Genomic DNA, 20,857 nt, shown 5'->3' on the forward strand with positions numbered 1-20,857 from the left:
TGCTCCACTCTGCAGCTCTGATATCACACCGGCACATCAGCAGCAGCAGCACACAGTTCACTCCTATTGCTGAGATTTTTTGGCTTTGCATTTGGTGCAGAGGAGGAAAGGTATTTGGCCATCTGGAAGTTTGGTGGGGATTGTTGTGAATCAGTGCAGATAAACTGTGAAAGACGAGCTCTGGGAGGATTCTGTGTTGTTTGGCAGAAGCACAGCAGCTGAAGGTTTTGTGTAGGTTTTAGTTTTCTTAGGAGTTTGCTGCAGTATTTTCAGTAATGATAGTATTTACTCATTAAAAGGCCGTTTTAACCCTCACACTAGTCCAGAAATGATGGCTGTCCTTGATACTGTTATATCTATGAAGCCTGTCGAGTCTGATTTCACGTATTGTAGTGTGAGATGAAAGAAAGCATTTTTTAGAACCACTGTTGATGACCAGATACTAAAAAAAGGCTCCACCATCATTTGTCTCTTTTTATAGTCCTCTATTGAACAGTTGCCATCAAAATTGTCGTAGGCGTACCAAAGATAAATCAACATCAAACAACATTTAGGCTGAAAGTCTCTGTGATGTTGTCACCCTTTATCAAGTTTGGCCATCTGGCTGCTGCATCTGAGGGACATGCTGTCCTCAGTCCTTCCTGCAGTTTTTTCTGTGGTCAGGCAACCTTCAATGCAGTGCTCCATCTCCAATGGTCATCACATCTGTGCTTTGGGTTCTCCTTTGTGGATCAGGTCATGCCAAACAGTGGTGGGCTAACATGACCGGGGTAAACTGAGCTTTTCTCATGAGGCATTCAATAATCCACTAGCTACATAGCCTGTAGCAATGTGCTGTGTGTATTGAGTCTTTAACACAGAGCCCCACATACCATCCTCATGTACACACACTGCTCTTTGTAACATTGAGTACTCTCACCTCTGGCTCTCTACACCTTAGGCTACTGCGACAGAAATATTACTTTTGCTTCTGTCTCACTGGAATCGCCAACCACTACAAATATAATGCCGACTCTCCTCTGAATCGGCACTCCTCCAAATGGTCGATGTGCACTAGTCCATCTCTGCCTTGTAATTGATTTATCCTCCAGTTAATTGTAATCACAGTAAAGCTTGGGTAGGCTAGTAGCTCACTGCCCTTGTACATTCTGTGAGTGTGTGTGTACGTGTTTGTATGAGTAGAGAATATGGCTGTGTGTACATGTTTGTCCGTGATTACTGTGCGAACGGCAGGTTTTTTGTCATTCTCAGTCCAACCACAGGTGAATAAAACACAGGAGACTGCTTCAAAACGCATCTCCTGCTCTCTCTTGAGCTGATGCCTATCTGACAGCTTGTAATGCTCCTGGTCAGAATACCAACGAGCTGGATGTGTCGTGTCTGTGCGTGCTGTAATACGCACTCCGGCTCTGGGGGAGCCCAGTCTGCAGACTGCAGGATCAGAAATGCCAGGGAAAATCCATCTTATGATGGTTTTAAGGAACACACAAACACACAGGGCCATTTGTGTACTGGGGATTTAGCTGGGAGCTTTGGTCAGGTGCTGCTCCTAAACTGGTTGTTTGGGATTACCTGATCACAGGTCCCACACTTATTCTTATTACAGACATGCATAAAAATGCAACACATACACACATACTGCACCATTAGATTCCCTCATACACAACTCAGGCAGGTAAGGTGAATCCCACAAAGCTTTGTGTTGGCCCTCTCCCATTCCCTGGCAGAGACACAGCGTTGGCATGCCTGCAGATTAAGCACTCTGCCCCTGGCCCACTTGATTAAAAGTTCTGTGGTCAAGAACCTCCCTCGCTCCCTTGCAAAATGTAAATGTCTCCACTGTGTTTCCTACTGATGAACAAATTTGGGGAATAGTAGAAACGCCTCACAGAAACAGACTACACCCTGCATTTAGAGGGCTCGATCCATCTTCTAAACCACTACCACAAACTCCTCCCTCTGTAACCACAAACACGTGCTGCAGTAAGGCTTTGTAGTGATGTATAGTATTCAATGTATAGTTTATTGTTGAGTGTTAACATTACATTTCTCTGAAGTGAAATTGTTTTTTCCCCCCCAATAGGTGATAGTGGACACCCCCACCAGCCCAGTCACCAGTGGCCTACCTTTATTTTTTGTGATCACAGTAACCGCTATCAAGCAGGTAAGACACTGCCTGATGAGGCTGATAAGTGTTGATAATAGAAACTTTAAGGTGATTTCTATTGCCCCCCTCATTTCCTCATATTGTCTCTCATTGCATTACATCCTTCCTCCCTCTCCATATAACATAATAAGTCCCCCTGCCTTCATGACTCCCTTGCTGTGATTTTTGTATAAAGTGTGTGACTAATGCTCTCTTGGGTTTTGTATTAATGTGCTCCGCTGGCGAATTCTGATTTGGGAGACGAAATGGGCTCTCTGGGAATGTGAGCAAATGGAGAGAGAGAGAGAGAGAGAGAGAGAGAGCAAGCCTATTACAGAGATACAAATGATCAAGGGGGGTGTCCGTTTCTTCTGTTGCTGCCATGTCCCAGCTTTAGATGTATTGTTTTAGGATTGGCTTTTTAGTTGGTCTACTGCTGGGCCTTTGAAATGCACAATAGTGGGTGGACTTCCTTCTGAAAATATATGGGACGCACTGATAGCGCTGGACCGCCTTCAGCCTGGCTTTGAAGTGGGACACCAAGGCGGTCTGCCCTACTCTATTAGTCAGGCTGAGGTGAACTGTATAGTATAGCAACTGACCATCCGTGGAGCGCCTCCCCTCCCTCTCTCTCCCTTTCATCCACCTGGCATCATTTCTCTGCATCACTCAACCAGACTTTCTCTCACCTTTCCTGGTAATCCCACTTTCTGGCTCCAGCCCCGCCTTGGCACACACTCTGGTTTCCCTCTCTACCCTCTGCATCTCTGCACCATCTCCTCTATCTCCATCACTATCTTAAAGTACTTATGAAGTCTACACTAGGCTTTATGCCTTATGCTGCTGCAGCCCCAGGAATTCTTTTTTTTACCTGACTCAGTATTATTTCATGTTATACTGTTCCAATGCACTGCTGGACAATCACTATCCCATTTCTTTGTGTCTTACACTACTTTACTGAGCCGTTACTGTGTGGTATTAATCCCACAGAGACAAAATTTTGTACTAAGCAAATAATGCACTTCTGATTTTGATATATTGCCGTAGGGCTATGAGGACTGGCTACGGCACAAGGCTGACAATGAGGTGAATAAGTACCCCGTGACAGTGCTAGAGGATGGCCGGAGGATACGGAAGGAAAGTGAGAAGATCAAGGTACCTTTTTATATTTCCTTGGGGACATGACAAAAGAGAAGCTGCTGGCAGTTTGGCATGACTGTGTTTTGAATATATGCACAGGGGAGAACATGCACTGCTGAACTGATGAGATGTTCAAACATGGGTGTGATGGTAACTAATGTATCCAAGGTGTTGTTTGCAGGTTATTTCTTCAATGCATACCTTGCTGTAGGTAACAGTATTTTCAAATGGTTAAACATGCATTAAACAATATGTTTCAATATTCAAAGTGAACAATAGTGTCCTGGTTGTGTTGACACCACTGAGAATCAACATCCAGCTGTCAAAACCAAAACATTGTGGCTTTGTATAAAACTGTGGACAGCTGCTCCCAGCACAGGAGCTCACACAAGTTGACTGTATGCTACCTCCTACTGCTAATGGACTCGAGCTAAAGTAAACATTTACAACACTAGAGCTTAAAGGTAAGGTAATATTGATTAGTCAGAGAACTCTACAGGGATGCTCATGTTGCTCTTTTTAAGCTTTATCTTTAAGTAGCCAGTTGCTTACTAATAAATTAGCCACAACAACTTGTAGGAAGTATGCAGTGATGTAAGTTTATTTTGGAGTCCTTCTGCTCCCTAGTGGTAAAATTGCTTAAAGCTGCCATTGTTTAAACCTCTGTCACTCATCCTTTGCAAAATCCTACTGCTCTGGTTCCTAAGAAGCAGGAGAAAGCAAAAGTCTTTACAAGTGGTGTTTCCTTGATCAGGTTGGAGATGTTGTGGAGGTGAAGGAAGATGAGACCTTTCCCTGTGATTTAATTCTGCTGCAGTCCAGCCGAGATGATGACACATGTTTTGTTACCACAGCAAGTCTGGATGGAGAGTCCAACCATAAAGTAAGATGCACTGCTCTGCTGTCCACCTTGTTTCATAACAGAGTGTTTAGGCTGTAATCTTTGAGTATTTTCATCAAAACTTTGGATTTTTGAAATAATTTTGTTTCCATTAAATTATATTAGTTATAGTTATACCTTGTACTTTTATAAATGTGATGCTTATTAGGATTATGAGAGGGGAAGTGGGTATAGAAGAGCATTCATTTATAGTTTTTTCTTTTTTCCTGTAGTGTGTGTGAGGGATAGATGAAGACTAAAATGATCAGTTGACCTGAGCCAGTCAACACTTAACACTCTCTCTCTCTCTCTGCTTCTTCCACTTGTCCAGACACACTACACAGTGCCAGACACAGAGAGGGATCTGGATTCTCTCAACGCCACCATTGAGTGTGAACAGCCACAGCCTGACCTTTACAAGTAGGCTCTCATCATGTGGCACCAACAAGTTTACACCACAACCATGCATTCATTGCCTGTGGTTTGTTGGGAAATGAATTTACTCAAAGCCTGTTGAAAATGTCCTAAACGACTCTAATATTAACATAGATTGTTAAGTGGGTAGTTTTGGCAAGCCATAGTGTACTTATGTTTGGTTGGTTTCATATTAGGAATGGCGAAAGTGGGCCTGGGATTTTCAGTAAAATATGATTGGTGCAGCACAGACGTGATTCTTATTCACTTGAGGAAGCTTGAGGAATCTCAGCTCAGTCAACAGACAGACTTTGGCTCCCCCTTGGGCCAATGAGTAGGAATATTGTCATTTAGCCAGGGATCAGAATGGTGTTTGAGTCGTGCTAAGTAAGCCGGGTTGCCAAATACTTGCTATTCAGAGTCAATAAAACTGACAGCCTGCTGCTGGCCATCCACCAGTAATTAGCTGGCTCCCAAACCTGATTTTTGGTCAATGAGTACTTACAGTTTTGTAAAGTAAATGGAACTCTTCATGGATTTGGATATCTCAAGTTCAGATCCACTCTAGTATTGACAGATTGAACTAAAGACCATCTTGCGATGGGATCACACCAGCTGCGACGCCCGTTGACATGTTGATGTTCTGACCGAGCACTCAGTAGTCATTACTACATTATTACCAGCCACGACAGCGTATTGTTTTCACCTTGTGAGTCTGTGTGTCTGCCATCATGCCAATATGTGGTCCTGGAGACACCTACTGTAGCGGGAACTACTACAGAAGCGGTTTTGAGTACTTATTCGGGGGTTTATGTCTGTTGTCAACGTGATATCGTCACCACAGTGCAAGACACAGCCACAAAACTTTACATGACTGACATTGGGTTTGACATTGGCCCCTCCACGTGACTGCATCTTGCACTGTTGTGACGTTATCGCGTTGACTAAATCTGTCCACAGATGGACATAAACACCTGACACACTGTTGTGGCTGGTAATCTTAGAATCTTAAAGAATCGTAAATAAAGATTGAATTTGATTGAATTGCAAAACAAATATCACATGTTCTTTTTACCTATGAGTTTGTCTTCTGAGTGTGTATATCATTTTGTTCCAGGTTTGTCGGCCGTATGCACATCTACAAAAACGATCAGGAGCCTGCAGTGAGGTGAGCGCACTCATGCACAACCATCTCAACTCGCTTTAAGTGAGAGCAAAATCAAAACACAGTTGCTTAAGCACTCATTTGTTTCCCTTTGCATCACCAACAAATCATTATTCCATTGATCCTTCATTGCACACAAGCATTAAAATTAAAACAGGCTGGCATGGCTTCAGCCGCTGCTTCCAAAGCACTCCCACAGGCATTTATCATTGACTGCTTTGTAATGGCCGTATAAACAAATGCCAGTGTCCTTCTCAAGAACACTGGGACCGGTGTAAGCCCAGACTGCAGTCGTACTGTGTATTGTCACTGCGTATTTTAGAGTGGATGCCAGCTTGCCTGCCAGGTTTCCATTTAGAGAATGGAGGAGTGTGTGGATTGCACAGCTTCTATATGACTGAAGTGTTTAATCTACTGTGATTGTGCAGGTCTTTGGGCCCAGAAAACCTTCTGCTGAAAGGGGCAACTTTAAAGAACACCCAGAAAATCTATGGTGAGTCAAATGATATTGACTTTATTATGATAACTTATATAAGTGAAGATAACTCTATCCAAAAAGCTAATCCCTCTTCTTCTTCTCCTTTTCTCTCTCAAGGTGTTGCAGTTTACACTGGCATGGAGACAAAGATGGCTCTCAACTACCAGGGCAAGTCTCAGAAACGCTCTGCTGTGGAGAAGTAAGTTTAGAGGATATGGTGTAAACAAGTTTCAAATATGTGACATACCTTTGGTACTCATTCATTTGATTTCTTATATTTTCAGGTCTATCAATGCCTTCCTTCTGGTTTATCTTTGCATATTGGTGAGCAAAGCTCTAGTGTGCACTACACTGAAGTATGTGTGGCAGAGCAAGCCCGGACAAGATGAGCCATGGTACAACGAGAAAACCCAGAGAGAGAAGGACACCAATCTGGTGAGTAAGCATTTAAGCAACCTGCCTGTTCTGGTTGTCAAAACAATTAACTGTGATGTCTGATAGGCACCCAAGCAGCCCAAACCAAGCCTGAATCAAAAATAGTGCAGACAACACTGTCCAAATGGGAACTGTCTTTGCTTAAGTGAAATGACTGGAGTAACAGTGTCTATAGCAGTGCAGGAATTATCACTGCTGGGAGATGAATAGCTAATAGGTCTTGATAATATTGTGTTGGTACACTGAAGAGTAGGCCTCTGTTAATATGGTAAACACTTACCCTGTGGAGGCTTGTAGTTGTAAGTTTTGAGGTGACAACTCCATTGTATTAAAGCGTTTTACAACCCTAGCCTCTTCTGATCCAACTAATAAAACTCTTCTCAGCAAAATGGCCCCTGAGACCTACAGTACATTGTGACATGGTTCATTTCATCGGCTGTTAACCTTCTGCCCTAACCCTCAATGAACTGGGAACTAGGACTGTCCAGAATACCTTTTTTTTTTGACAAGGTTCATAGACAAAATAATTGTTTTTTGCTAGTCACCATTATTAACTGAAGCCTATGGCGTTTTACACTGCATAAATTAGCCAGCGGCTAGCAGACTTTTCCTCTACTCATAGCTTAACAAATTACATATTATTTATACTTTTTCTGACTCACTGCGTCTCCCAACAGAACACCACGGTTTCATTTCAGCGCTACAGTATACACTGTATAACGTAACGTGTTGTCGTAAACTCGAGTAACGTTAATTTCACCTGTCTCTCCTCTGCTCCGCTTCATGCGTGTAGGCTTAACACACACATGTACGGTGGCACATCTGCCCCCCTAAAGCAGTCAACCTAGGGGAGACACTGCGTTGTGGGTTTCATTGTCTTGCACTCTAAGAGGCCATTTTAATGTTAATAACGTTGGATTACTATTTCATATTTCATGGATTATTTGGGATTTTTGGAGTAATGCATATAAAATTATAAAAAAAAAACAATTGCATTTGAATACTAATTTGGACGTCGATTCCAATGGCAACGGTAGAAGCTTTGAAGCATTGGGGTCAGCCCTACTGTGAACACTGTACTACAATCTTGTGATTGCCATCATGTCTTCATATTTGTTATTTGGATAACCTTGGACTACTGGTCTCAAATTAAACACATCATGTTATGTGTGCCATGTAGTCAGCCTATGGTAAAGCCATGCCAACAAATTTTCCAAGCCTGCTTACATTAGCTTAAATTTGGGTTACCAGTGGTGCAATATCTGATGAGAACACAAGACATATAGTTCATTTAAATATGTGCCTGTGTTTTCATTTTTTCCAACAGTACCTAAAGATGTTCACTGACTTCCTGTCCTTCATGGTACTCTTCAACTTCATCATCCCGGTGTCCATGTATGTGACGGTTGAGATGCAAAAGTTTTTGGGATCCTTTTTCATCACATGGGACAAGGACTTCTTCGACCCTGAAATCAAGGAGGGGGCACTGGTCAACACTTCAGACCTCAATGAGGAGCTGGGACAGGTCAGGCAGACGGATAAAAATTAAACAAAAAACTCAGTGGAATGCCATAACTCAGCATTCCCATGTGTTATGAAAAACCTGTTATTATTTAATCATAAAGATATAAATATGAAAATAATTTTATTATTCTTTACAGTCATTGAAAAATCCTGAAATTAATGACAAAATATGTTACAAAGTTTCTCTTTTAATTTGAAAAAAAAAAGAGCAAATTTACAGGTGAGTTAAGATCGAGTCTCCAGACTGATCTGTACAGTGTACAGTAAAATATGAGCTGCTTATAATAACACCTGATGCTGTGCAGTCCTGACTGCTCCTGTTTTTTGATGGCACTTCTAACTCAAACAGTGCTGCCATAGATCAGTCACACTTGGTTTGCCAGACGATTACTTCAATTAAAGGTGATGCTTCGTTAAACTGATTAATGCAGTGTAATTCTTTCTGGGAGTAATTGCCTAATCTTATTGTTGGAACCTGTTAAATGGGCAACTGAATTTTTATGGGTTTGGAAGAGACTGTCATGTATTTTTATCACATTGCCTGCAGGTGGAGTATGTCTTCACAGACAAGACGGGCACCCTCACTCAGAATAACATGGAGTTCATAGAGTGCTGCATCGACGGCTTCCAGTACAAGTACCGGGACGCGAGCTCAGAGTTGGACGGATTCTGTGTCACAGATGGACCTGTGAGCAAACTACAGCAGAAAGCTGGCAGGGTGGGTGTTGTGGTGTCCCTCCATCTGTTGTAAAAGTCACACAAGCAGCAGCATATGGCCATTACATAGCTCAGTGCTCAGAAAGACCCTCCGTAGGTCATCCGCATATTGTCTCCTTGACATGTCAACATAAGCACTCAACATGGAGGGGGGCAAAGTGGCTGTGTGCTCTTGACATGAGCACCTGATAACACTTTATAGACTGTTGCGCTGCAACATGCGTGTTAAGATAAGAATGCAATTTAGACAAATGGCTGTAAATCCAGGTCTTTATCTAAACTCCAGCTACTGTATATGGCTCCGTGTGGGGCTGTAAATGAATTTATTATTACTTATTATTATAAGTCAAATAATTAAAACATTTTTGTACATTATTATGTAATTATATATTTAAACAGCATTGACTATATGTTATTTTACTGTATTAAGCCATGTTCATGTTGTGTTATTAGGAGAGGGAGGAGCTGTTTCTGCGTGCCCTATGTCTGTGCCACACAGTCCAAGTGAAAGAGTCCACAGAGCAGGCTCAAGAGCAAGGGGATGGACTGATAGACCAGGTGGATGGCTTAGGGGTGGATGGAGATGTGCTCCATCCACCGCAGGAGCAGAGAGGCTTTATAGCCTCCTCACCTGATGAGGTTGCTCTGGTCAAGGGTGCCATGAGGTAAGGCCTGGTATGACTATGACCCTGTTTACACCTGGCATTAAAATCCGTCTTGGGTGATCCGATCACAAATGAACAGCTCTGAGTACAGGTGTGAATGCACCCAAGGCGCATTAAGGACTAATTGAGATCTCATCGCTCAGACCACATTCGAAGGTGGTCTGGGCCGCATATGGCCACAACAATAAATCCAGACTAGGCACCGGAACACATTTGACAATGATATACGGGTTTATTTGCATATAGAGGAAGGAAGTGAGATCCGATCACAAGTGGTCTCTTGAGACGCATTTTAAAGAACTGACGCACTGTCCACTTGTGATCGGATCACCCAAGACACATGTTAATGCCAGGTGTAAACAGAGCCTATAAGTGAGTTGAACTGACATTGTAACAATTGTTCAAAGAGCAAGCACCTTGTTTGATTATGAATATCACAGAATGTATTTTGAAAATTTCATACAGGATTCATCCATATAGCACATGAGTACATAAATACCTAATTTGTGATGATTTGTCTCCCTCTGCAGGTATGGCTTCACATTTCTGGGTCTCGAAAGTAAAACCATGAAAATTCTCAACAGGAACAATGACGTTGAAATGTAAGTCAGTAATTACAAAAACAAAAAGTTTTTTGTTTTTATTCATATTTTTTGTTTAACATTTAATGTAATTTATTATCATTCTGTACTTCCCAAAGGTATGAACTGCTTCACGTGTTGAACTTTGACCCAGTGAGAAGGCGAATGAGTGTAATAGTCAGATCCAAATCAGGTGAGCTTGAGATTACTGTCAGGTTTATTGCTTTGACCTTGATTTATTGTTGGCCTTCAGCCCTCACTATGCTGTGTGTTTATGTGTCTGTATGTTTGTGTGGTTTTTGTGTCCAGGTGATACACTGCTCTTCTGTAAGGGAGCGGACTCTTCCATCTTCCCCCGCGTCAGACAGGAGGAGGTCGAAAGGATACGCATGCATGTGGAGCGTAATGCAACAGTGGGTGACATAAGCAAATTGCCTCTCTAAATCCAGTAGTTTCTGTTATGTTTAAAAGTATGTACTGTACGATTCGAGGGTCAGACAGGTTTTAATTCAAGTTTACAATTATGCAATTTGATTATTTCGTTTTTTTCTTGTCGTAACATTGGGTGCTGTGTGTTTCAATGCTCAGGAGGGCTACCGGACGTTATGTGTGGCCTACAAATATCTCAGTGCAGAGGAGTACACCCAGGCAGATGCAGGACTGAGGGAAGCTAGACTGGCTCTGCAGGACAGAGAGGAGAAGCTCATGGCTGTTTACAACCAAGTAGAGACCGGCATGAGTCTAATAGGAGCGACTGCTGTAGAAGATCGGTGGGTGCTCACACAACATAACCACACAGCTCTCACCGATGAATCTGCTGATGTTTAAAGTTGTTGCCTGTCTTGCATTTTGTTATCTTGCATGCTGCTGTTGTCCTTCCTCTCCCCTCCCTCTCAATAAAGATCTGTGCCAAGAATTTTAGGGGGCAAATTAATGGGAGAGGCCAAAAGTTTCCAGAAGCCAGTAATAAACAACGTGTTATAAACATCATGTTCTGACTTGCTGTCTATAAGATAGACAGTTTATTTGCTTATTCAAAAGACCCCCATTAGCTGATGTCATAGCAATCAGCTAGTCTTCTGGGGTCCTCACCTGACATGTAAAAGGAGCGTCACTTTTCTGATCGCCTCTTTGTTGTCTTGCTGAAATGAATTCATTCCGCCTTTGTAATGTTTATCTACATTTCATGCAACCTCAACACTTCCTGCGGTTGTTTTACTGCACACATTTTCCTGTTTCCTGCCCTTTGTCACATGTCACCAGATTCCCCATAATATTTTGTCCAATATGACCTGGCCTGTCCATTTCCACTCCAGTAACGGGGACAGCCATAAGTCCCCTTTTTTCAGAACATTTTCATGTAAGCTCACACCGCCATCTTGTGGTTGACATTAGGTACTCAGTTGATTTCACAGTAGATTTAGCCCCTTTTGGACACCCATCTGAGTCATTTAGGTTCCAATTGCACTGTGGTCTCCCTGTTCTATAATGCAATTCACTAGTTCATTCACTGTGAAATGTAACCTCAATGTCCATGGTTTTGTTGAACTGTTGGCATTTTTCCCCATTCTATTGATAGTATTAGTGTAATAATCTTTCCCATGTCTCATTTCTTTTATTTTTGTTCTTATCCCCCAGGCTTCAAGAGGAGGCAGCAGCGACCATGGAGGCTCTGCAGGGGGCAGGCATTAAGGTTTGGGTCCTAACGGGGGACAAGATGGAGACGGCCAAGTCCACCTGTTATGCTTGTAGATTGTTCCAGAGAAGTACAGAGCTGTTGGAGCTGACGGTGCGTACTCTGGAGGATGGAGGGAGGAGGCGTGAGGAGCGACTGCATGAGCTCTTGCTTGATTACCACAAGAAAGCTGTACAGGATGCACCGCCAGTTAAAGCGGGCGTCACCAGGTTGGTACCTTGACTTACATGATCTCAATCTATGTAATGAGGTTATTATGAGATACTCTGCTCTTGAGTGTTCATTTAACCAAACTGAATGTTATTGATAAACTTAAATGCATTCCCCTGTTCTGTTTTGTAGGAGCTGGTCTTCGGCAAGCCAAGACTATGGTTTCATCATAGATGGAGCCACTCTGTCGATGGTGCTCAACTCCTCCTCTGAATCCAACTCAAGTCGCTACAAGAACCTGTTCCTGCAGATTTGTCAAAACTGCACGTCTGTGCTCTGCTGCCGCATGGCTCCTCTACAAAAGGCACAGGTCAGAACAATCAGTTTTTTTATTAAAGCATTGAAGTAATGATTTTCACAGTGAACACTTTGTTTCAGACTGTTTAAATTGTTGCCCTCCTGTATTGCTCCATCTTTAGATAGTTAAAATGGTGAAGAACTCTAAAGGCAGCCCGATCACCCTTTCCATTGGAGATGGTGCCAATGATGTCAGCATGATTTTGGAAGCTCATGTTGGCATTGGTGAGAAATCTCATGCTGAAGCTGTCTAACAGATCTGTTATTGTTTTACCGAATGGAGGTAAGATATGATATTTGTTCTTGTTTGTTCCAGGTATTAAGGGTAAAGAGGGTCGGCAGGCAGTGAGGAACAGTGATTATGCCATCCCCAAACTCAAGCACCTCAAGAAACTTTTGTTGGCTCATGGACATCTCTACTATGTTCGCATTGCACACCTGGTGCAATATTTCTTTTACAAGGTAGGAGGAACAGATGCTCCTGTCACACTGACTTGATATCATTCCTCAAGCTAAGAACTTGTTGTGGGTTTCAGTCAAGCCTGTATTTCCCAAACAAACAAACACGCATTAGCTTGATTTGAGGATTATGTGGTGCAGAGACAGATTTGACAGAATCAATCCTCTTAACAAATTAAACAGATTTTTAGGTTGAACTCGGGTTCATGTATTGCATTATTGTACCAACATTATAAGCACGTGGGAACTTGTGAATGCCTGTGATGTCCTCTGATGTTTTTGTCCACCAGTGTGAGCCTGTTCTCTTTCTCTGTTTGCCTGCAGAACCTTTGCTTCATCTTACCTCAGTTTTTGTACCAGTTCTTCTGTGGCTATTCCCAGCAAGTGAGTATGTCCCGAGGCCCTTTGAGGTTCAAAGATGTTCTGAACACGAAAGGAGGCTTGTCCCTTGAATCCAAACCTCCTCGTCCTCCTGAATGCCAGACTCTTTCCCTCAGATTGCCCCTCCCTCACTGCCCCTGGGATGTTTGAGCTCTGATATATATGTTTATATACTGACTACATAGCATTGTTATATAATATAGGCATGTGTCATGTTCCTCCACCATGGCACATCATATGTGGCTATTACGTCATCATGGTGGCATGTGCGTGTGTGTGTGTGTGTGTGTGTGTTGTTACATTGTTAATGACACAATGCATTATAGAAATTCAGGTATGGATCACATGACCTGATTATAGTTTGGAGCACATTGATGAATCCACTTGGTTATTGATGAGAAATAAGTATATTTTATAAAATCTATATAGATTTAAAATGTTTTAGGACACTGTTTTGGTATAAAAACTGTTCCTGACATCGAAATATCTGTTAATTAGTGCATTAATTAATTCCTTCCTTTTAAAGATAACTGATTATGTCTTGTTATTTCTATTTGTGAAAGATGAGGGTGAATATTTCATTCTCCTTCATGGCCCCTGACATAGATGTTCCATGAGTAAATGAAATATGTATATAAGCTTGCTTATATGACATACTGTATGTGAAAGTATGATGGTGTGTATGAGTTTTGTCCTCTCCATGATATTAACCCCAGGTTGCCCCGTCCCTCCTCCTCCTCCTCCTCCTCCTCGTCCTCCTTACCTACCCCTCCCCCTTCACTCCCTGCCTCCTGCTCCCATCCTCCCCAGCCCCTGTATGACGCGGCCTATCTGACGATGTACAACATCTGCTTCACCTCCATGCCCATCCTGGCTTACAGCCTGTTGGAGCAGCACATCTGCATTGAGGTCCTGCTGGACAATGCTACCCTCTACAGGTAAACCTGGGAACTTTCGCTCATCTGCAACACACTTCTGGTAGATGTAGTTGCCTCCTGAAGTGAAGGGGACTAATGTTCATATAAATTAAGATTTCCCTCTTTATGTTTTAGATCTAGCATCACTATTTTGAGCAATAATAACTTGATTAATTGATTGAAAGGACAATCACAGAATAAAGTAAAGTAAAGAGGTTATAGCAATGACCAAAAAGGTGTAGGCCATATCTTATATTACATTTTCGCCATTTTGAATTTAATGAACAAGTTACGCCAAAGTTAAGTTCATTATTTCTGCTTTTTTAACACATCAAAGAAATAGATGGCCCTGTCCCACATTAGCTGTTTGCATTTACTTTTTTTATCCAACCTTTATGTCCACCTTTTATTACCAGATATATGCACATGTATGCATAAATCTACTCCTTAATCTATGTGATAAAGCAGTTTAAGACTTCATACATGAAACATTAAATATTAAATGTGAGTTTTAGTTTTCAGTTTTCTGGTTCCTTTCTCAAATATTTTATGGTTGCCCCTTTCATAGTTGAAATGATATTCAAAGAGACATAAAATAATGACTTATAATCATGTTCACCTTTCTCTTTCATGTCTTCCTTTAGAGAGATTGCTAAGAATGCCATGTTACGGTGGGGACCATTCCTCTACTGGACTTTACTTGGAGTCTTCCATGGCTTGCTCTTCTTCTTTGGTGTTCGATATTTGTTCAGTAACCCAGCCCTGCAGGATAATGGCCAGGTTTGATTTAATTCACCTTCTAAATGGGGTCTGATATTAAATTACTCGATTAAGCGTTGTCTCAAAAGTACATTTTCTGGTTTGTCTTATTTAAATCCAGGTTTTTGGGAACTGGTCGTATGGAACAATTGTCTTCACTGTCCTCGTCTTCACTGTCACATTAAAGGTAAACCTCTCCCCTGTTGTTTCTTTGTCTTATCTTATGAAAGGTTGTATCATTAGAGCAGCATTTAGTGACGTTTCTCTGCCATTCTAGCTTGCTCTGGACACACGGCACTGGACATGGATCAACCACTTTGTAATCTGGGGCTCCCTGGCTTTCTACGTGTTCTTCAGCTTCTTCTGGGGAGGAATAATCTGGTTAGAAAACAACTCAGGATAAAATAACCTATATAGTCATTTTAGCTGACCTGTTATTCTATTCTATTCATCCCCTGTAGCTCTAAGCCAAAGTGTTCCTCTCCTGCAGGCCTTTCCTGAGGCAGCAACGTTTGTACTTTGTGTTTGCCAACATGCTGAGCTCGGTGTCAGCCTGGCTGGTCATCATCCTGCTCATCCTGCTCAGCCTACTGCCAGAGATCCTGCTTGTGGTCTTCCGCAAGCCCCGCGGGCCCCACGCTCGACAGGTAGAGCTGAAACACACACACACACTTGACCTGACACACACATTTACACTCCACTTCACTTGTTCTCTCTATCTCTCTTTCTCTCTCTCTCCCTCTGCCTTATCTATCTCTGTCTCAGATGGCTCAAACTTTGTTTTTTGGCTCAAAAAATGTTTTTTAATAGCTTATTTTCTCAAGGGTTCGGTTGTTGTTAACGGAGCTTATCCTTAATGTGTTTCCGAGTGAATGGGGTATGGTTACCGGAGGGATTTAAATCAAATCCTTCAAATATGATTGGATCGCTCTAAAGTGGGCGTGGCTCTAGAAGTCCGTTGGCCTCCACCAACAAGTCCCTCACCTGTGTTGGTCAATCAGGAGACGGAGGACGAGAGGGGAAATGATTAAATTAGACAACCACTTTTTTTTGAAATGTAAATAAAGCTGTTGCTAGCTGACATTCAAACACACACCTGTGATCCATGATAGCTCTCTGCTAGCTACTATGACACGTGAGCTAACAGTCAAGTGTTGTTTTACATGATAGGTTGGGTTAGCTAGTTGCTCCAAATCACATTTGATTGAAGACATTTTTTTTTTTTTTTTTGTTTTTTTTACATGTTCTGTATTTGGCCTATACCAAAAGATAACGGAACTATTAACAGAACTATTAATGTCATTTTGTTTTTCAGTGCATCTTAAGATCAGGCTTTCATATCCCTAGCGTTTTTTTTGCAAGTTGTTGGTATAATTGCACTTCAGAGGGACAGTTAGATTTAAATCCAGACTTCCTCCTGAAGACAACTTTCCCACACATATTTTGTCATTAGCACCACATGAAGCTAATGTGTTTTCCAAGCAGCTGGAAATGTTTGGTGGCATGCGCTGTGCTTTTTGGCGCGTTCCACACTTGTTTTGTTTAAAATTGTGTCTAGACTCGTTTTTATTTGGGAAAAGTAATAAACCAAACCAAATGTTTTGCACATGTCTGAGGGGAGTCATACAGCAGTTTTGTACTATATGTACTTATTACAGTGTTTGTTTTTTAAAACGTCTCTTTGAGTGTGTATCTGTCAATCGATCAAAAATTTACAAAATAAATATTTTTATTTACCTGACACACTCTGTGTAGTCTATAGACAGTTGTGAAAATTGTTACTATAAATGGTATAGTGTAACTATCTAGTACTTAGGCATTTTATTTTAGAACACACCCTTTAACTGTAATTTTACTGGTTTTCAACTTTTCCAGCTTTGTTTTCCTAACTAGTGCTCTCGCTTCTGCACTTTAACACATTCTTCTTGCTCTGTCTCACCCTCTTCTCTCTTCCTCTCTGGACCTGCCTCCCTAAAGATGAAACATCGCCTTCCTTCCTCGGGGACATCTACTATCTTCATGTTGTCGCAGACCGCTAGCACTCACAGCTTCTCGTGGAGTGACTGAGGTCTCTTTTTCTTTCTGTCAGCCCTTATACTTAAGTCTCTTCCTGCAGATTTTCTGTGTCTGCCAGTCTTGCTTGTTTCCTACCTGTTGTGCCCTTCCTCTCCCACTGTTAGACTCCTTCCTTACCCTCTAAAGTAACTCAGGGTGGCGTTCTGTGGCTTTTTACAGTCTCCACTTGGTTGGACAGATTAGGTCAGACAATTCAGATTTCAGGAATGTTATCCATGGAGGGTCCCATCTTTAAACCTTCCCTTGAGTGCTTTTCTTTAGATGTATGTTTTTAAATTGGGAGGAATGTTGGTTAGTCTTTGGACCAGTGTGTGCCCAACGTTGCCAGCAGTGTGGAGTAGGACTGGGTGTCCGTACAGTCAGTCCTCCATTCTTGTCTGTCCAGTTGTGTCAGTCAGTGTCTCCTCCCAGCTGCCTGTGCTGCTCCAATGCCTGCTGCCTCCGCATGTCAAGTCAAGAATGCAGCACGTCAAAGCACCCAAACTTACCTGCATGAGGCTCAAGTCAACAACGCCATCCCGGATCTTCACCACAAACCCAGCGGGCATTTTGTCTGTGCGTGTGTGTGCGCGTGCGTGTTATATCGTACATGCTTTTAAGAAATGTGCAAGGACAGGTATTAATCTGGACCAATTAGTATAGAGTCAAGGCTTCTAAAAATGATTATTGCAAGGCAAAGGTGTCTAGAAAGCCACGTGGACTGATTTTCATTGTCCTCCTGTGCAGTTTCGAAGTCTTTGTGTATGTACATGTTTGTTCCCTGTGTATATGTGTGTGTCTGTGTGCAAGACAGAGCTCAAGATGGAGAGAGAGGCGAAGTGTGTATGTGTTTGTCAGCGTAGTGATGTCATTGGTGTCTCTTGCCTTCTAGAAGAAGCCGGTTCAGTCGAGCGCGGGGGGCCTCCAGTCTCCCCGGTCTTCAGCCAGGCCCCTGCTCATGAGAACCTTTTCAGATGAGTCCAATACTGTCATTTAAACAGGTACCAGCCCACCTTCAGGCCATTTAAGCCAATCAAAGACTCGCTCCCCCAGCCAACTTCTCCAGCAGTTCCCGTCCCTAACTCTGAGTTTTAACAAGAGAATCAAAGGCATAATACAGGCCACATTCAACAGGACCCACTGTGTTCATATGTGTTGTGTAAGCTGATATTGGCTGGCTGAAGAGATGCATATTTTCAGACTTTAAAACGGTCAAATGGTGAACTTATTTAACATGTGAATGCATCTCTAGGCCTCATGTTGCAAACATTAACATTGTAAAGACACATGCTCCTTTCAGCCTCCCTTTGGAAGCCCAGCTTATATTACCTCCTGCATGTGCTTTTAAAAACCCAGTTTTAAATGTTCAATTTTAAATGTTCAAGTCCATCTCATTTTTGGACCTGGAATGTCTGAGTGTAAGGTGTCAGTGTCTGTTGCTCTGGTTTTCTCATCTGGCAGTGTGACACAACAGAGCTGATCTGTCTGACATTCATGTGCTGTTTGTAACGTTGGTGGTTTGGTCACGGTCGTTTTGTCCTGTGTGCACGTCCAAACCTGTGCCGGTGGTCGCCGCCTGCTTACTGTCTTGACAAATAATGGATGCATTTGTGAGTGCTGAGCTTACCCCACTGCATGATGTGACGTTGCCTTAACCTCAGACCAAATGCTGCGGCATTACATACAGGGGGTGACAACAAGATGAATGGAAACATAGCATCATAAAATATTTTAGAAATAATAATAAAGGTAAATATGGAAAAGTGTTCCATATTACATATGGAATAAATAATCATTTAAATAAATAGACAATATATCAAGTATGTGCCCTGAAATTACTATAACAGTTTTTTCTAATGATTGTTTTGGGGCCTTTTGGGTGCAATGGGGGACGTGGTTCAAGGTCGGCTCCCCTACCCATAGGCCACCAGGGTCCCAAAGTCTGCTTTTATTTCACCATGCCATTCTTCCCAGTGAATGCTTTATTTAATAGTTTTTCAATCAAGACAAACAGGGCAGAACCAGTTGTGGATGTGTTCAATTAACCCACTAGAAGTCCTTGTAAAGTTATGTCTACAATATCAAGAGCACTGGAGGTGTTCTGAGGTGAAAGGGCATCTCTACACCTTGTTGTGTGCTTGATATTGTGTTAAATGTTTAGGTGTCCACCCCCTGTAAGTAGGTCTGAATGTCCCATCACTGTTGACCAGGGTCACCAATATCTGTTGCTTAACAATAGCACCAGGCTTTTAGCAACAGCTTTCACTGTTTAACCTGCATTTCTATTCTCCCAATAGCTCTCAGTGGCCGGCCTCCTACAAACATCCAGGTAAACTACAGCGAGACAACCCTAACATTTCTGCATCTGTTCAATGTCCCTGCTGAGCTTCAACAGATCAGTAGACTTGGATGAAATTGGGAGCCTTTCCTTTCCTAAATTCTGCTTGTCTCTGGTGGCGGGGAAAGGTGTCATTTGTTTTGTGTGTTTTTCGCGTATTGTGGTTTGTGGCCAATCACCGCTCATTCTCTGATGATTTTTGGTTATTTCAAGATGTCTCGTCCCCTTCCTCATGTTGGTGCAAGCTCATAATGAATAATTGAAGTAAAATCCGTCTGCTTGTGCTTTTCCAGATTGCAGCTGTCACACCACTATCCTACAAACACCTGAAGGAGCGCGAGTGAAAGGCAGCGAGGACTCGCAACAACGGTGGCATCAGCTGCTATCAGGATCCCGTGACAGTCAGGTCAGAGCTGTCTGCCATCATGCCTGATCTGAAGAGAGGAGGACGAGAAGAGGAGGAAAAAATAAGAAGAAAAAGAGAGATGCGCTGACTGGGGGGGAAGGGATAAAAAGGGGTTTAGCAGTCTTTTGACTTGCGTCTCTCTGCTCCGTCCGTCTCTGTCCAATCCCAACAGCTCCTAACCTCCCACGCATGCCTGCAGAGAAGTGCCCTGCATTATTTTTAAAAATATCTACTCGGATGACGGGCATGAGTTTTCTTTCTTTTACTTCTTTTTTTTTTTTTTTTTTTTTTTTTTAAATACTAGCTTACAAATGAATGCATACACGGCCGCCTTGTCAGTAGCTCTACCCAACTGCTGTGTTTTAACAAGCAGTTGTTATATCCACATGAAGAATGGTTCACCTGCATGAAAGAAGGCTCAAAAGAACGCTTCACTCCACTGATGTTCAATCACTGTATTCTGCAAAGTTTTTATCAAGACCTATAATCCCATTCTCAACAGTTATACTTTGAAAGGTTATTCTACTTTACAATTATTACGCTTTTCAACGGTTATTCTTTGAATGGTTATCGTATGTTATCATATCATCCACAGAGCAGCAAACAGACTGTTAGAACGGTTTGTAGATGATTATGTGATTATTTCTTTTCAATGATGAACCTGCATTCTCTATTAAATACTAAGGTATAAGAGGGGTTAATGGAGGCCATATTACCACTCAATCCAAAAAGTGTGTGTGTGTGTGTGTGTGTGTCTGTGTGTATGCAAGATTGAGAGATAGATTAGAGATGTTAAGCATATTTTGGCAATGAAACATTGCTCGGAGCGTGACCTGAATCGTCCAAACTCAGAGATAATTTAAGCGTCCATTTAAGATGAGAAAATTAATATATGTGCTGTATTGTATATAGCTTAGAGATGTATAACAGCATCTGCTCAAAGCCAAAAAGATGAACGTAATGCGACCAGATTCTGTCCACACGAGTGTGACCTGAAAGTGACAAGTCAGTGTATGTGTATGTGTGTGTGCTACATAAGTGCGTGCAACTGTACTGGATGAGAAAAGCCAGAAAATGCCTGTGTGTCATGAAAAACCAGGATTACTTGAACCTTGCTGGTGTAGTTTGGTTAGATATTTCCTGCACTATTATGGAAACTGGTCACTAAGGCACACGAATATAATGCCTGAGCAC

At 42.2% G+C, this 20,857-nt stretch overlaps 1 protein-coding gene across 1 annotated transcript in view; it reads left to right on the forward strand.

Annotated features, from left to right (window-relative positions):
* atp11c (ATPase phospholipid transporting 11C) overlaps positions 1-19,743 on the forward strand; it is a 36,982-nt gene extending 17,239 nt beyond the window's left edge. The window contains exons 4-32 of the mRNA XM_070912757.1: positions 2,084-2,164; positions 3,194-3,301; positions 4,041-4,169; positions 4,498-4,586; positions 5,698-5,748; positions 6,174-6,238; positions 6,341-6,422; positions 6,508-6,658; positions 7,986-8,183; positions 8,730-8,900; positions 9,353-9,457; positions 9,503-9,564; positions 10,095-10,166; positions 10,265-10,338; positions 10,455-10,558; positions 10,734-10,915; positions 11,784-12,050; positions 12,184-12,361; positions 12,471-12,573; positions 12,665-12,810; positions 13,132-13,191; positions 13,999-14,126; positions 14,750-14,885; positions 14,986-15,051; positions 15,142-15,245; positions 15,355-15,511; positions 17,812-17,920; positions 19,217-19,248; positions 19,551-19,743. Of these exons, the coding sequence (XP_070768858.1) occupies positions 2,084-2,164; positions 3,194-3,301; positions 4,041-4,169; positions 4,498-4,586; positions 5,698-5,748; positions 6,174-6,238; positions 6,341-6,422; positions 6,508-6,658; positions 7,986-8,183; positions 8,730-8,900; positions 9,353-9,457; positions 9,503-9,564; positions 10,095-10,166; positions 10,265-10,338; positions 10,455-10,558; positions 10,734-10,915; positions 11,784-12,050; positions 12,184-12,361; positions 12,471-12,573; positions 12,665-12,810; positions 13,132-13,191; positions 13,999-14,126; positions 14,750-14,885; positions 14,986-15,051; positions 15,142-15,245; positions 15,355-15,511; positions 17,812-17,916 (3,174 nt within the window). The 3' untranslated portion in view covers positions 17,917-17,920; positions 19,217-19,248; positions 19,551-19,743. The remainder of the gene's footprint in view (positions 1-2,083; positions 2,165-3,193; positions 3,302-4,040; positions 4,170-4,497; positions 4,587-5,697; positions 5,749-6,173; positions 6,239-6,340; positions 6,423-6,507; positions 6,659-7,985; positions 8,184-8,729; positions 8,901-9,352; positions 9,458-9,502; positions 9,565-10,094; positions 10,167-10,264; positions 10,339-10,454; positions 10,559-10,733; positions 10,916-11,783; positions 12,051-12,183; positions 12,362-12,470; positions 12,574-12,664; positions 12,811-13,131; positions 13,192-13,998; positions 14,127-14,749; positions 14,886-14,985; positions 15,052-15,141; positions 15,246-15,354; positions 15,512-17,811; positions 17,921-19,216; positions 19,249-19,550) is intronic.
* Positions 19,744-20,857: the final 1,114 nt, after the last annotated feature.

Source organism: Enoplosus armatus, chromosome 10 (assembly GCF_043641665.1).
Source record: "Enoplosus armatus isolate fEnoArm2 chromosome 10, fEnoArm2.hap1, whole genome shotgun sequence".
In the NCBI taxonomy this organism is placed as follows: domain Eukaryota; kingdom Metazoa; phylum Chordata; class Actinopteri; order Centrarchiformes; family Enoplosidae; genus Enoplosus; species Enoplosus armatus.